Raw genomic sequence first — 15,767 nt, forward strand, 5'->3', positions numbered from 1 at the left:
CTATATTATCTAGCTGGTGGTGGGTGGGGAAGATGTCAGCACCCCACAGCATCCCTCTGTGTGCACTGCTTTGCGTGTGCTTCCATCAGGGTCCACAGTCACAGTTCTTCCCTTCGGTGTTCAAAGTGGGTGTGCTGTAAACCAGATCTATGACATTTAGCTTCAGGTCAGATTACATTGATTTGGCTGAGGGTGATTTTTATTGGTTTGTTTTCTTGTTTCACTGAAAAAAAATCATTAAAAAAAACCTCTGTTACAGCTTGGTTCCAAGCAGAATGACTTCCCTGTAATTTTCTCTCTTGCCAAACTGAAGTCTCTTATTTAGTCAGCAGCTTTCAACTGAAGTGCTGCTGTGCAAGAGGCAGACCTTGGTAGCAGCAGTGCTGGGAGGATGGTGGGGACCTGCTGGCAGGGCAGAGCTGTATGTGCTCCCATTGACACCCATCCATCTATCCATCCCTGCTCATCCACTCCTCTCTGCCAAGAAACACACCTTAACACACAGCTTAATTTTATGTCTTGTCTTCAAGCCGTTGCTTTTTTCCCATCCCCTAAGACAGTGACTAATTCACGCTCTTCACTTCGTGCTGGTACCTGTAGAATTTATAGCTTAATCTTGCTCTCCCCATCCCTTCCCCCATTCTGTACAATATACATTTATCTCCTCTCCAGATTGGTCCCTGCCCCCAGGTTCTTATGCCACCAGATTGTTATTTTTTTTTTTTACCTGCAGGTTCTCAGCATTTTTCTGTGCTTTTCCTCAATGAAGAAAATCACAAAATTACCCCACTTGTGGTTCATTCGTGGGTTGATGGTTGCACTAGTTGATCTTAGTGGTCTTTTCCAACCTTGATGATTTTATGATGTGTGCCAGAGCACAAACTATAGACGAGGTTTGGGGTTCTCTTCTTGCCCTGCCAATCCGTGTGGGATCTTCTCTCCTTTATGTTGCCCCATTAGTCCATCAGCTCTTATTTTCTTTCATTGTCTGTTCCTGGGCTGCCTCTTTCCTCCTCTGTGCCTTGATTCCCTCATTAACACTTTGTCTATTTGATACCAGCTTTCTGTACATGTGTAATGAGTTGACTACCAGAGAGCGCTGAGTGCTGAAAATAGAGCGGAAATTGAACTATCCCACAATCACTGCTCTTCTGTTGCTTCTTAACACCAAACTTGTTGGCAAGAAGGTCAGTAGAAATTTTTTTAGCATAACCTACTGCTTAATCTTAGCTAGTGATCATGTGCTTCTGTTCCAAATGCCCTTTGGCTCACTCACTGTGGTAGACTCTCAAAATGGGCTCTTCCCAGAAGATGCATAATGCTTCATTTGCCCTAAAGCCTTCTGGTTTTCCCCTTCTATCTCTTTGAAAACACAGCAAGAGGGAAAAAAAAAAAGAAAAAAAAAGAAGATAAAGCCTTCTTACTGTACTAGCTATTTCTCTTTATCACTGCTTGTAACTTTGACACAAATCTGCAGATGAATCAGGAATATCTGCAGAGCTGTCCTGTCCAGCATTTGATATAAAAGCTGCTTTCTTCTCAGATGAATCATTTTACCAGGTGTATCTACTAGAGTGGAAAGGCCCTTGTTCATGATAGCTGTGCATCTCATGTGTAATCGTCTTCCAAAAGCAGCTGACACTAGAGATTGAAGTAGGAGAACTACTGTGAAGGTCACAGATTCATCCTGTGTCATAGAATCACAGAATGGCTTGGAACTAAGACAGGGGAGGTTTAGGTTGGGTATTAGGAAGAAGTTTTTCACACAGGGTGTTGAGCACTGGCACAGGTTGCCCAAGGAGGTTGCTCCATCCCTGGAGGCATTCAAGGCCAGGCTGGATGTGGCTCTGGGCAGCGTGGTCTGCTGGTTGGTGACCATGCACGTAGCAGGGGGTTGGAACTGGATGAGCACTGTTGTCCTTTTCAACCCAGGCCATTCTATGGTTGTCAGGGAACTTAAAGATTGTTGAGCTCCAACGCCCTGCCATGGTCTGTTTGCCCCCCACCAGCTCAGGCTGCCCAGGGACCCATCCAGCTTGGCCTTGGGCATCTCCAGAGATGGAGCATCCCCAGCTCTCTTGGCAGCCTGTGCCCAGGACCTCATCACTCACTGAGTAAAGAATTTCTTCCTAACATCTAACTTCAATTTTCCTTCTTTTAGTTTAAAGCCATTCCCCTTTATTCTGTCACTATTAAACCATATGAGAAGTTGGTCCCCATGCAGGAACACCTAGACTTGTAGTATCCAAGAATTCTTGGTGTAGTTTCTCTTATCCCTCTTAATAGACCAGGATCTGAACCCTTCTCTGCACAGGAACAGGTCAGGATGGAGGCCAAGTCGGGCATTCTCAGGTTTGGCATCTTGGACCCTCTAATGGAGGAAGGGGCTCTTTGGAGGAAAACAGACTTTCCTGTGGCTGACAAAGTTAAACTTTGGTTGCGGCTTTCAGTAGAAAATTTGCAGTTGATGTGTGCAGTAACCACTGGAGCTGCTTCAGGATGAACATGTTGTTCAGAGATGGAGCCACAGAGGAGAGCAAGGGAAAAGCCTCTGCTCCTGCCTTTTCCTGTGGCCTCTGTAAGTACCTGGCAGCCACCTCCTCCTGTGTGGCAGGGACTTGGGAAAGCTGCACAAAGCACTGTGATCTGGGAAATTATCCCCTGCTCTTCATGATGGTAGTGCCAGGACCAACATTGAGCTACTGCCTCCCTCCTGCTTTACCAGCACCTGTTACAGCGAATAGATGGTTTGAATCGAGGTTGCACTACCACAACCTCAGAAGCTTTCAGTAGTGCAGCGTCCACTCTTTAAATCTGCAGAAAACTGTGATTTAGCCACTAACCCTGACTGCAGGGAACCCTCTCCCTGCAGAAAGCAGAGGCATGACTTTGCCAAAGAGATGAAGCTGCCACGTAAAGGAGAAGGATCTTAACCTGGGCTTTCAGGGAGGTGTTCAGTCCGTCTTTGCAGTGCTCCCCATTAACACCTCCACTCTAAGTAGAGGCTTGCTGGCTGTTCTCCTGGGTGGGCAAATGTTTTTTATGTCTCCAGTGTCATGTATCCACAGGCAGGACATGGAGGGGGGGAGGTTTGTAGCTGTATCTGCTGCTCCTGAAGCAGAACAACAGATGGGATGAGACTCTGAAAATGTCCTTCAGGGAACTGGGATGTCTGGGGAACAGTTCTCCTGCCTCTACTTGGCATAAACTCATCATTTGCAGGAGAAGAGACATGGCAGCAGGTAAATAAAGAAGAGACCTTGGAAGCAAGGACATTCATAGCTTTAGTTATAGCACATCTGGCCCGGTCCTCATCAAGCAGGAGCTGGAGCCAGGAGTTTGATGCTGATTTATGACTATAGTGGCTCTGTCCCATATTCTGCGCTATTGTGAGAGCTTTAACTTTTAGTGTGCTTTTGAAAACTCTTTGACTGACTTTGAGATGCACTCTTGGTGCCCTCACCTTCTAGAAATAGAGGGGAATCACTTAATGTACAAGGAAACCACATTAGTGCTTGGATCAGATCCTGCTGCCTCACCTGCCTCAGCAGAACCTCTGCAATCTGAAGCTGCTCATATGTCTTCACTCCTTGATGTTATATATTCTGTGTCCTACTTGAAGCTATACTGTGTCTTTTCTCCTAACGCTTCTGTCACTGCCAAAACTAGGATTCACCAAAACGTGTGCACCATACTGGTCCTCCCATATTGGCATAGGTCAAATTGCAATAGGAAAACTTTGGGTGAAAATCCAGATTGGGATTCTGGAGCTTCAGCTGTTCGCCTCCATCGACCTCATGCTACCATGTCTTGTGACATGGATTTCCCTGCTTTTCCATGGGCATTAGACTTGATCATGATTTGTGGCCAGTACCATATCATCTCTATGTGGGTGACCCATCCACCCATGTGGAGGTATTCAGGGCCAGGCTGAATGGGGCTCTGGGCAGCCTGTTCTAGTGATTGGCAACAGGGGCTTGGAGCTTGATGATCTGTGAGATCTCTTCCAGTGGGAGCCATCCTATGATTCTATTTGCTGGTTCCTAGGGCCTTGTACTTCTCTCCCCTGCTTCTTCATGTAGGTACTGCCTTTGTGGAGTTGTTCCTGCCCTGCCCCAGACCTCAGTGGCTGGCAGCTGGTTTTCTCTCTGAATTTCTGTACCTGAGACATTGCTGTATGTACTCTGCATTGTCACAAAATTAATTTTCTCCTTGAGAGCCCTCAGTGATTTCAGCTGAATGTTGCTGCAGTTGTCACCCTGTCTCACTGGAAGATTCACACTGCTGGGGTGCTCCAGGCCTGGGGCACAGTGAGCCGAGTCCAAGTGCAAGCTGATCCTCTCTTCCTTTTTTTGTTCATTCTTAACAGCTGAATTTCCATGAGATGTTGCAGTCAGGCATGTGTGCCACAGAGAGAACTCAGCAATCCTCAAAATGTGTGTATCCCTCTCTTCCTTCAGGACTGACATTTTAGCACCACTCCTTCTCCAGCAGCAGCTCTTACCTCCTTGCCATCAAGCTTCCCACGCGTGAAAGTGCCTGGAGCTATAGGGCAACGATTTCTGTCCCAGTTTTATCAGGGCATCATAAGCAGCCAGAGCTGATATTTCTCCCTTTTCCAGGCTGCAGCCACACCACTACAGATTGCCTCGCAGCAAGGGAGGGAAGCTGAGTTTGTGGGTGTCTAGGAGCCGGCCAAGGTGGATCTTGGGGTACAGGGGGGCTCGAAGCAGAGCCACGGAGGGAGGCTGGGTTTGGGGTGCCACCAACTGGTCTGATTTTTGGGTAGCCCTACGAAAAGCCAGGAATTGGATTTGACAATCCATACAGTTCCCTTCCAACTCAGGATATTCCATGATTTTATGACTGGGATGTAGCAGCTGGGGGTGTAAGCAGTGAACAGCTCGAACTCCTCAGTCATGTTTGAAATGGAGTTAAAATGTCTGAGAATCTGAAGAGAAAAGGGACTTAGCCAAATGCATCCAAATTTTGAGCAGCTCCTATGGGTAGGGATCTAAACAGAGTTGGGCTTCATTTCAAATCATTTAGAAAGTGTGATTTAGGTGCTATCTCATTTAGGGCTTGGAAGATTTATCTGTTGGACTCGGTGAAGTTTGATCCTTCCAGGGGAAATGTGAGTCTGGTGAAATGAGAATGGATATTTTCATAAGTGGGGCTTAATAAACCTTAGATAATAAAACTTGATTGTGTTTTAGGCAGTACTTCAATATCACTGAACCCTACTGACCATCATGTTACGCCTGCTGATACTATCACAGCATCTCACTTTTTATTTCCCTGAATCTGATTTTTGTTAAAAATTAAAAAGGGATGCTTGTATTCTTTTCTGCTGATCATGAAGATCTGGGGCAGCTGTATTTCTAGCATTTGAAACTTTATGCGAGTTTTTAATTGTTTTTATACTACTCTGAGAGTTCATCTTTTGGTGTTTGTGATATTTCATGCTGCCCAGATTACAGGGGAAGGTTGACACGGACCTGATACTGGGTTTTGCTGCCAGGTCAGACTAGAACTCTCTATAGCACAGAAGTACATGGGGATGGGAACTGCTGACTCACTGTGAGTTCACAGTGCGTGCCTGCCTGTTGGCTTTGGGGCACCCATCAGACCCAGTGAGCTCTGGGGATGCTTATGGGACTAAAGATATTCAGCATCACCAAACAAAGCCCTGCTCCTCACCAGTAATGTTGGGCTTGGCTTGGTCTGGGGTGCACTGGGGTATGCAGAGCAGCAATTCACCAACATGTGAGAGATGAGCTTTGTGTTTCTTTGGGGCAGTGCTGACAGGGAGATGCTTGCTGTTGCAGTGCAGAGTCCACAGCAACGAAAGATACTGTTAATGGCCTGCCAGAATGATGGGGCCGCAGCACAGCACGTCCTGCATTCCCCAGAGTGGATCTGTTTTAATGTTATTAGAAGCTCATCAGTGTTGTTCCTACACGTCCCTCCCACAGGCAGGGCTGTAGCACTCAGCAGCTGAGCCAGGGCCTGATCCTTGCTCCCCTGTTCTTTTCAGAAGTCAGAGATCTGCTGGGGCAGCAGGACGAGCCCCAGGGCAGGGTCTGGGGAAGCTGTGCAGCAGGACCATGTTTCTGTATGATACAGTGGGGATGTGATGCTGGCGGCGGAGGGGAGCATCTCAACTGGGCATCCCCCAGACCAGTGCTCTCCAAAATGCTGGAGGCTCCAGAGACAGGATCCTGACAGCAATTTACCATCATCCCCAGCCCCTGTGGACATAATGGATGGTGGGTCAGTAAAGGGTGTTCATCTTCAGCAGCCAAAACTTTCTGGGAGTTGGGGTCCCAGCACAGGTAGAAGCTTTGGATCTGGTGGCTGGTATGATGGCTTACCAGACAGCCAAAGCACTGGGGTGGAGGCTGCAGGATCTCAAATCCTCTGTAGATTGACTCACAGAAAGAGTTTTACATGCATCAAAGCATAGCACTAATTTGTCTGAGACGGTGTAAGCTGCCCTCTTGCTGCTCTGAGTTTGCCCTAGCACATTCAGGACCCATGCAGTGAACCAAGGGGAAATAGATCAGGAGTGTGTATCCTTCTGGTATATGCAGTTTTCTTGTAGCATCTATTGTGCAAATGAGTTCCAAGATGACTTTGAGAGATTGGCCATTCCTGTTTGCAAATGCTGTGCCCTGCAGAGCTGTATTCTTCCTGCAGCCAATATCAGAGAGTTTTGGAGGAAAAGAAGTTGCCAACCAATGAACTGGCTTTGAAAATCCTGAGCTAAAAGAAAGAGCACCATCTCCTGGCAGTTGGGAAGAGCTGGTCCTGCTGCCAGGGCTGCAGGCTCAGAGAAGCTGTGTTACAAGCAGCCTGCTGCTCTGTGCATCAAATATGCAGCATCTGGAGGCAGGATAGCCCTGTGCATCAAACCTACAACATCTGGAGGTAGGATAGCACTGTGCATCAAACCTACATGTGGAGGTAGGATAGCACTGTGCATCAAACGTACAACATCTAGAGGTAGGATAGCTCAAGGCTGACAGCTGGCTTTGGCTACCAAGAGAGGCTAATCCAGGGGAGGCTGAGAGCTGATTTACTGGAGTTAAATCACTGCAGCATGGTAACGCTGCACTTGGCAGGGAGATAGATGAGCTCTCAGAAGTTTGGGTTTCACTCACCATTTAAATTTTCACACAAGTGTTCAAGCAGTTGTGAAGTTTGCCTGTACACGGGGTTAAGGGAGTAGGGCCTGGTAAAACTGAGAGTGTGGCTCCCAAGTGGTACATTCAGATATCCCTGGGGTACCCGTGATATTCATGATTGGGCTGGACAGGGCTCTGAGTAACCTGACTTAGCAGTAGATGTCCTTGTTCATTGCAGGGGGGTTGGACCAGATGGCCTTTAAAGGTCCCTTCTGACTCAAACAATTCTGATTCTACCCAGCTGGTTCCAAGGTCTTGGATGATTTGGCATAAGGCTGGGAACTGTGCATCCCTGCTGCAAGCTACCTTCACCCCTGCTGGGATCAGTACCAGCCAAGGATGTCTGGAAATCTCTGCAACATCCCCAAGGTTTGAGGTTGGACTTGTAACCAAGCTCGTTACTCATGACTGATACCAAAATTGCAAGGTTGGCACAGAAGAGGCAGGACTGCTTAATAGCTACTTTTATTGTACATGTGGAAGCAAGCAGAAAGATTATAGAATCATATAATTATTAAGGTTGGGAAAGATCTCTAAGAACACAAAGTCCAATGGTCAACCTATCACTGCCATGCCCACTGCCCATGTCCCTCAGTGCCACATCTCTATGTTTCTTGAGCACCTCCAGGGATGGTGACTCCATCACTTCCCTGGGCAGCTGTGCCAGTGCCTGATTGCTCTTTCTGAGAAGAAATTTTTCCACCTGTCCAACCTAAAGCATGTATCTGAAACATAAAAATGGAGAGGCTGGAAGCTGAGCTGCTGATGAGGGATTTGTAAGCACAACCTATGCAGTCTATCAGACAGGAAGCCCCAGTGATGAATTGCTCTGGTGTCTGAGAGACCCTGCAGTATCACTTAGGCCAGTCACACAGCAGTCCCCTTGTTCATGGGACTTTTTCATTGTTACCTCTGCCTTGTAAATGATCACATTTACAACCCTCATTGCATTGAGGCTGAGGTAGTGGAGCCTTTCTGCTCTCAGAGTCAACTTGTCAAAAGACCTACAGGAATTTGCTGGAGGGCTCTTCTAACTCTGCTCTGCTTTCATCTGGAAAAGGTTATGGAAACCAGCGTTCCTCAAGGTGCAGTTTTTCTCCTTCTTGGTGCAGCTCCAGGCTGTAAAAAGAGTATCATCTATTTAAAGATTAGTTCTCCCTCTTCTCTTAGGAGAAATTAATAACTCTGACTGAGGCACTGGCGCACAATAAATACTGAACATCATGCTGTGGGGTTGCCAGCTGTTCCACAGACCAAATTCCATGTCCTTCTGCATCCATCTGTCCATGCCTCAGAAGGTCATCAGAGCTGTACGTGAGGGCTGAGAAAAGCAGGTTAGCATGTAGCTTATTCACATGACTTCAGTTAAGGGAACACCATATTCTGAAGTGATCAATTTGAAGAAGATTGAGCATACTCAAAAAAAACCCCATCATTTTCATTTAAATTAGCTCTTTTTCTTCTCTGTTATCCTCACTTCAACTCCTCAACTAACCTAATCCCAACTCCTCTTCCAATGTGCAGAAGCACTGCAGCTTTCATTGATCCAAGTTGGTCTTCAGCTGCTTGTCTTAAATTAAGAGTTACTCTGCATGAACCCATCATTTCTAAGTTATTGTGCTGTGTCAGTTGCTAAACTCGCACGCTGTAGGGGGGATCTTTGGAGCATTCAGTTACTTATTCTGAGGAAAGAAAGCAATTGTTTTCAAAAAAAAAAAAAAAAAAAAGGGAGGGGGGGAATTTCTTTACAATTGATGAAATTGCATGGAACTTAGTAAGCTCTCAGCTGTGCTCAGAATGCTGGAATCAGACCCATTACTTCTTCGGGGGTAGCAGGAAGTGCAATGATTTCCCTAGGGCTCGTGTTACAAGCAAACAGACTGCTGCTCCCAGCTCTGAATGGCTTGGCTTTACCTGAACTGGCAGGCAGGTTTTTGGGCACATTTGAGAGACATCCAGTTTTTAAAAAACCCTTTGTAACAAGGGTAACTTCAGAGCTGATCCTGCCATCCATTACCAGAGCTATTCAAGGCTTCTCCTTCCCACGGATATTGAACTAAATAAACTTAAAATTAGGGAAGGCATTGCTTAATCACTGGGCTCTGAATGCTCCATTCTTCAGCAAAAAATCAGCTCAGCTTCCACAGGTTTCCATGTCTTTAATAGCCAGCCTAATAGCAATGCATTCACGTTTCCCCACTGAGAGACACTTTTAGCAATGGCTTTCAGTCATTCTCTGTGGAAATACAGAGTTGCATTAAGTCCCAGAAATTAGGTGATTTCAGCTGCCTTTCAGCTTTTGATTCTGCAGGTGCCTTGTGAGTTAGGATCCCTCTGTCCTGCTGCTGCAATCCCTGCTTGCTCATGTGCGCCTGGACTCCAAGAAGAAACGCATGGACCATTTCACCATTTTCTGCAAAAACACTGCAAAGAAAAAAGAACAGGCTTGTGATCAGTGAGCCCATTTGAAATCAGCTCTCGCGGTTTCTGCTTGCTGCTGCTGCATTTTTTTGTGTGCACCCAAAGCAGCAAGGGCTGTGCTGCCATCCTGAGCTGATCCGTGTTGCTGATCCACTCAATATCAGTGGGATTTTTTTCTAGTGAATGCACTGGGCTTTGGATCAGGCCCAGGAGGCACCTGGGAATCAGCTAATGAAAGGGCAGCTCCAAAACTCCATGATTTGGTAGCCAAGCACAAACAGTGAATTATGAAAGTAGTCGTTAGTCAGCAGTTCAACAGCCTGAAACTTGTTGGCATAAACAGTGCATCAGATAATTTCAGCTAACCAACACATCTGTGAAAATGCAAACCTGTTCATGAACAATTCTCAAAAAGTAAACTCAGCAAGAAAAGTTTTGCAAGAAAATCAGCCTGTTCCTTTTTCACTTGCTGATCATTTTAGAATTTGCTTTTTTTTTTCTTTCTTTTTTTAAATACTGCATCCAGGCTTGGGTTCTGAGCACAAGAAAGATGTTGGGCTGTTGGAGTGAGTCCAGAGGAGAGCCAGGAGAACGCTTAGAGGGCTGGAGCACTTCTCCTATGAAGGCAGACTGAGAGCTGGGCTTGTCCAGCCTGGAGAAGAGAAGGCTCTGAGACCTCGCTGCAGCCTTCCAGTACTTGGGAAGAGCTTATAAGCAAAAGGAGAAGTGACTTTTTTACACATAGCACTTTCAGGATGCTTTTTCTATATGTTACCAAGTTTTCCTTTGTGAAAGACTGAGTGTGCCTTTCCAGTCTGGGGAAGAGAAATTGTGTGCTGCTTGCAATGAGCAATGCAAAAAAAAGCACAAGGGAGCTGGTTGTCTGCCTTTGTGCGAGGTTTGGGCTGTGCATGTGAAATCCAGCAAGGCTGTGATAAAACAAAGTCTATGGTTAGATGGTGAGGGAAAAATATGTTGTTCACAGCTCACTATACAAGCTGCATATACCTCATGGCAGTCAGACAAAAGTAATTGTGACCTGTACTTAAAGATGGTGGTGCTGTGTGTGTGCAAAGAGGAAAGAAACTAATTGCAAACAGCGCAGGGGCATTTCCACAGATACCTTGCAGCTTCTGACATTGCAGCTGCAGCAGCGTCCCTTTAGTTTGCCTTGTGATTGGTAGCCCAGGACACTGCATGTGTGGAGCAGATCACAAGCTGTGTATCTCTTGGAGAGTGATGAGCAGAGGTTGAGGAAAACCAGCTGGCCTCTCCAGTGCTGTGTGCACCAGCATGTAAACAGTTAACACTAACAGTTAGGAAGCAGATCCGATAGGCATCAACTTTGTTCCTTCACATCCTGATCCAGCAGCCCCTATGAACGCTTTTCTCCCCTCCTCCAGCTTCCACTGGGGGAATCTTGCAGTTCTGTTGCTGAACTGTGCTCTCTGTTGATGCTGCGGAGTGGCTCCCTTTCATAATCAATTTAGCTCCATCCCCAGAAACTTAAAACACAGTGAGGAAATCAAAGGCAGTGCATGGAAATGATGCAGGGGCATGTGTAAAGTTTCACTGCTTTTATGTTGCAGTGCAATGTAGATGATGAACGTGGTGTGGCTTTCTGGGCATGTGTCATGGTTTTATGGTTTTTTTATCTGTATTCCACATCATAACATCATGTAGTCTACTGGGTGTTAAAGAGTGAATGCTGCAGTTCTGTGGATTGTCAGTATTTCTGGTTTCTTGGTCTCAGAAGAGAAGAATGAACTACTACTCACAGAAGCTGGTTTTTTTTTTGCAGAAAGGCTGATGCGTTCTGGTACTTGTCTTCTCACAGTGCTGTTTTGTGCATTTGCTGTAGGTGTCACGGCCTCATCACACCTCTTTGACTATGGCTCCAGCTCAGCCAATGGGGCCGACAGCTCCTTCTACACCTCCCTGATCTCAGATGTTCACTACACCACTCCCCGGGACAACACCTACTTCACGGGCATTTACCAGCAGGAGAACAGCCCCATCCCCTGCTCAGGCAGCACAGAAGGCTTTAATGCACTGGGGCATCCCGTTCAAGATGTGACTGGATTTGAGTCCCGTGGCTTGTTCAGCTTGGATTCGGGAATTGAGATGACACCTGCAGAGTCTGCTGAGGTTGACAAAACCTTAGCGGATCCCATGAAAGTGGAAGGTTATAAATACATGGACATAAGTAGACCAGAAGAAATAAAGTACCAAGAAAAACACGATCCAGACTTGGAAGATGAGAGCCCAGACCTTATCGATGAGTACCGAGGAACACCCATCGGATCTGGCCATGCTGCTGAACCTGAGAGGACAACAGTATCAGAGGCCACAAAGGTTCCCAAAGAGCAAGACCCACTTGAAGACAAAAGATTTAGCGACCAGCACAACGCCTCTGTGGTGACAGCCCCTGTCAAGATCACACTCACTGAGACCCCTGGGGCCAGAGAGGCCACCAGCAAAGAGGCGAGTCTCATGCAGCCCAAATCTGGCCTGAAGCCGAGCCACGAGGTGGTACCAACAGTGACAGTATCAGAGCCAGAAGATGACAGCCCAGGCTCTGTCACACCACCATCCTCTGGCACAGGTAATGCTGTCACCATCGTCTTTTTTGCTGTTCAGCATGTGGTTGCAGTGTTAGCTCTGCATTTGTGCAGTCACTGTGGAATCACTGACGGGAACAGATCTTCATGGTGGAGGTGTTTCTGCTCTGCTCTTGTAGCTTTTCACATTGCTGGTGGTCACCAGGATGCCATCATGTGTACTGTCAGTGATTTTGGGATCTTAGTGATCCCATCTGACCACACTGCCACAAGGATGCAGGACCAGGGTGCTGTGAAGGGCTGGGTTATTTTTTTTAGATTTCAATGGCTGTTTAATGCCTTTTTGCCCTCGCAGCATTGGGTTGAATTGTTAAAAATGAGCACTGTTTTCAGGTGAAAGCGCTGCTCTTGGAAAAATGCTGATGAGGGAAATGCTGTCATCTCATTTACAGAGGGACAAAGGGCCAATTTCTAATAAAAGCTGGTGATTGCTGGCTTCTACTGCTGGGACTGGGGGGTGGAAGACACCAAAATCCGTCACGTTTTCAATTACTGCAGTGTTGTATAATGTCTGTTCCTCATTTCCTACATTATACACTGCTGTTCACCATTAAAACATGGAAGCAGTGTGGCATTTTAAAAAGAAATGAGATTGTCTGTCAGGAAACAGAATTTTCAAACTTGAAATTAAATTTCAGCATCCTGGATCAATACCCTGTTCATTGAAAATGAGTATCCTCATGCCAGAATGTTCATTCCTTTGATGAAATCTAGGAGCATGTAAAAGTCCAGTGGAATTCCCATAAAATGGCAGTTTGGGACTTCCACCCTCACTGACACACTGAGTGAAACTCCTCCAGAACTGTGCACGCATTTGTGCACCTTCAGAAAGGAAGAAAAAAGGAGTCCCCATCAACTCTAACAGTGTTAGTTAGAAAATAAATTAGCTTTAAAGCATCCCATTTTTCTTCTTTTATTTGGCTGGGTGATATCACACACTACATCTTCAAGTTTTTATCGATTTACACTTTTTGTACTAAGAAGTAATTAAGAACTTCAGGCGCTAATTATTATTTATGCCATCCTTGGCGGCTGTGGAAGGACTGAATGGCTCCAGATAACTGAATCTCATTGCAGCAGGTGAACAGTGTGTGGCTGAGCCTTGTAGTGGCTGAGCATTGTAGTTGCTGAGCCTTATAGTGGCTGCACTTGGCTACAGAGGACACCCTCTTACCAAGGCAAATGTTATGGCTAAGGGCTACAAACTGCCCGATATGAGATGGGTGTGTTCTGTGAGAGCTATTTTGTTAGAGGAGCTGCAGACACACCAGTGATGTGTTCAAGACTGCTGCTGAGATGTGTATTGATAGATGTACAAAACGAAGCTGCTTAGGGAGCAGAGAGGGGGTTGTAATTCTTGCCCATCTCTCAGCAGGACACAGTAGAATTGTAAAATCATCGAATCCCCAAGGTTGGAAAAGACCTCCAAGATCATCCAGTCCAACTACCACCAATATCCCCTGCTAAACCACATCCCTTAGTACATTAAAGGCCAGGTTGGACAGGTGTCTGAGCACCTGCTCAAGCTGTAGGCATCCCTGTTCTTTGAAGGGGAGTTGAACAAGATGACCTTTAAAGGGCCCTTCCAACTCAAACAATTCTATCATTCTGTGATCTCTGCATCAGTCCTATTAAATGCGAGAGGAAAGCTTCCTTGTGGCAAATGGTAGATGGATCAACCGTGGAAGACTGGTGCATTAATTACCACTAATGGAATGGTCAGAAGGCTCAGGAGTAATATTAGTGAATTATAATGGGAAAATGGATCTAATTCTCAAACATAGCTGAGATAAAAGCAAACAGAGAATTCACTGTCACCTCCCCAGACCCCAGAAAGTCAACCTCAGAAGTTAACTTTACATTACTGGTAACTACATGTAGGCTATTACAATCATGACAGAAACCCACTGGTTCCCTGATCCCCAAGTTCCTCATGACTGGTGATTTTCCTGCTATAAATCATGCTGCTGAGCCACTGGCCAAGCTCAGATCACCATCACCTTTGTGCCTCAGCTTTTTCCCCTGCTAACTGATGATAATGATACTGCTTTTATAATACAGGAAATAACCTATGAGGACAAGTTGTGATAACTGTTAGTCACCCCAGATGAAATGACTTTCTGCCTGTTACTAGCTCTTCTAGAGGGATCTATGCTAGTGTCAAATTTATTGTTTGTTGCCTAAGCAGCCAGAAAATACAACTTTTTTTTTTTTTTTTTTTCATTTTTTTTCTCCCTATCTTTCTGTGCACAGAACCGTCAGGCTCAGAATCACAGGGCAAAGGCAGCCTGTCAGAGGACGAGCTCATCAGTGCCATTAAGGAAGCAAAAGGCTTCTCCTTCGAGACCTCCGAGGTGCAGCAGTCACCAGCCGTTTCTGCAGAGAAACAAGAGCAGAAGATGAAGCCTGGGCACCCTGCTGTTCCCTCACCTCTGGATAACGAGGCCAGCAGTGCCGAGTCTGGAGACTCAGAGATCGAACTGGTTTCAGAGGACCCGCTGGCTGCTGAGGAGGTGCTGCACTCCAACTACATGACCTTCAGCCACATCGGAGGGCCCCCTCCCTCACCTGCCTCCCCATCCATCCAGTACAGCATCCTGCGGGAGGAGCGGGAGGCTGAGCTCGATAGCGAGCTCATAATTGAATCCTGCGATGCCTCATCGGCCTCTGAAGAGAGCCCGAAGAGGGAGCAGGACTCCCCTCTCATGAAGCCCATGGTAATGGACATTATCAAGGAAGAGAATAGCTCACGTGCCAGCGCCTTGGACTATGAAGCTAGTAAAACAACGGAGAGCAGGATGAACAGGGAGAACCTGGCAGACTCTGCATCCTACCTGAAATGCTCTTTTGTTGCCCCGAAAGTAAGCTCTGAGCCTCCAACATCTGCTGTCAGCACTGAGGAGCTGAAGGAAAGAATAATCCTGAAGAAACCCATTGAAGAAACTGTTGTTAACCAAAGTAAAGTGTCTTCCAAGGACTCTGGGAAAAGAAGCCCCTTGGCTTTGCCTCTACTGCCGTTTTTAAATAAGCAGAAAGGTAAATGTAGATGTTTTTGTAGATTTTTGCAATGCTACTGAGAATTGTAAGTTGGAAAAGTCCTTTAAAATCACCAAGTCCAACCCCTGTCCTTTCCCACCATGCCCACTGACCACGTCTCTCAGTACCACATCTACCCTATTGTTGAGCACCTCCAGGGACAGTGACTCCACCACATTCCTGGGCAGCCTTCTAATGCATTACTACTCTTTCTGAGAAGAAACTTTTCCTAGTATCCAACCTGAACTTTCCCTGACACAGCTTAGTGCCATTACCTCTTATCCTATCACTGTTACCTGGGAAGAAGGGGGAGGAGAGGGAAGTGGCTGCTCCTTGCAGGGGAGAAGTTTGCACTGTTGACCAGGGGATGCTACTGGTATTGGGTAACCACAGCTCGAAGCTGGGTATGGCCATGACAAAGCAGGTATCCCCAGATTTGCAGCAGAAAGGAATGTTGGGGCTGCTCAAGCCTGCTGTGCCCCTGGCAAAGGCTGGCATGCAG

At 46.5% G+C, this 15,767-nt stretch overlaps 1 protein-coding gene across 1 annotated transcript in view; it reads left to right on the forward strand.

The window, feature by feature from the left end:
* Positions 1 to 15,767, forward strand: part of RTN1 (reticulon 1) — a gene marked incomplete at both ends in the record, with an annotated part of 95,074 nt that overhangs the window by 41,812 nt on the left and 37,495 nt on the right. Inside the window, 2 exons of the mRNA XM_079537224.1 lie at positions 11,470 to 12,213; positions 14,483 to 15,265. Coding sequence (XP_079393350.1) covers positions 11,470 to 12,213; positions 14,483 to 15,265 — 1,527 coding nt within the window. The remainder of the gene's footprint in view (positions 1 to 11,469; positions 12,214 to 14,482; positions 15,266 to 15,767) is intronic.

The sequence above is a fragment of the Tetrao urogallus genome (genome assembly GCF_951394365.1).
Source record: "Tetrao urogallus genome assembly, chromosome: 6".
NCBI lineage: Eukaryota > Metazoa > Chordata > Aves > Galliformes > Phasianidae > Tetrao > Tetrao urogallus.